This window comes from Cyprinodon variegatus, unplaced genomic scaffold (genome assembly GCF_000732505.1).
Source record: "Cyprinodon variegatus isolate N-32 unplaced genomic scaffold, C_variegatus-1.0 Scaffold1498, whole genome shotgun sequence".
Lineage (NCBI taxonomy): Eukaryota > Metazoa > Chordata > Actinopteri > Cyprinodontiformes > Cyprinodontidae > Cyprinodon > Cyprinodon variegatus.
In genome coordinates, this window is record NW_015151951.1 from 26,683 (window position 1) to 27,850 (window position 1,168).

Genomic DNA, 1,168 nt, shown 5'->3' on the forward strand with positions numbered 1-1,168 from the left:
CTGAATATGAGCGACTTTTCCTTTAACAAGTTACGGCGTCATTTCCTGAACTCCTTCACTAATCTATTATCTGAGTTTAGTTTTTTGTTGAATAAATACTGAACGATTCTCATCTCTATTTTCCTCCTAGATCAACGAGTGCTTGTGTGAGTCCCCAGGCTGACTCTGATGCAGGTACTGCACTCATAAGGGGAAAAAAACCCTTTCCTTATTTAAAGTAATCTATTAGTTCAATGGTTGTAGTTTTAGTTAAAGGAAAAAGCTGTGTTTGTAGATCAGTTATCACAGAATTGTTAAAAACACTTAGACGACTGAACATTGAGTTGTTAATTCCTGCAGGTCCTTCAGGAGATGCAGTTCCTGTGAGGAGGATTAAAATGGAGCCTCCAGAAGGGGATGTCATTCAGGTTACAGTGCCTGGTAAGTCTACAGACTCCCCTCCACCAGTTGGTCTGCGCTGGAATTTAGCTCGTTTCCCGGCCTCACCGCACTCCCAGGAAAATAACTGGAAATTAAAATCTTAGCATTGTCTTTACTAATCTGGATTAACCGCCTTCAGGTGAGGGATTGTTTTTTTTTTAAAGTTGGAGTTTTCATAAATAGGGACGTTCCGTCTCTTCCAGAGCTGCATGTAATTAAAATTAGACGTCAGTCCTGTTTCTACAGTGTTTTATTATGTTTAATTTATTCCTGCAGAAGCGTTTATTCTGTCAGAGAATATTTCCCTTTGGAGCTGAAGAATAATCCCAACTGTAAATATGGATTTGCTTTATTCTGTGTCCCAGTTCCCTGACTGATAAATCTTTGTCAACGATTTAGAAAAAAAAAACTGAATTAAAAAAGAATTGGTCCTAAAATGTCAGATTTTACTTCAGATATCAGCAGAGAACGTCTCCTGCTGCTGCCCGCCCAGTGACTTCTTTTTAGAATCAGAAGTCACTGTTTAGAAGATGATTGAACGTTGGCGAGGAGAAAAAGACAAAAAGAAGATGATGAAAAGGAAGCTATTTCATCCATTTCAAACATGACTACTAAACATTTAATTCTATTCAGTTTATTTCTATAGCTCCAATTCACATCATGTCATCTCAGGTCACTTTCCAGTTCACCAGATCATCCAGTCAGATTGATCAAAGTTTTCTATCTAAGGAAAACCAGCTGATTGCAT

General features: G+C 38.1%; 1 protein-coding gene across 1 annotated transcript in view; it reads left to right on the top strand.

Moving 5' to 3' along the window:
* LOC107103650 (general transcription factor II-I repeat domain-containing protein 1-like) overlaps positions 1–1,168 on the top strand; it is a 22,754-nt gene that overhangs the window by 18,684 nt on the left and 2,902 nt on the right. Inside the window, exons 11-12 of the mRNA XM_015403435.1 lie at positions 131–174; positions 340–420. Coding sequence (XP_015258921.1) covers positions 131–174; positions 340–420 — 125 coding nt within the window. The remainder of the gene's footprint in view (positions 1–130; positions 175–339; positions 421–1,168) is intronic.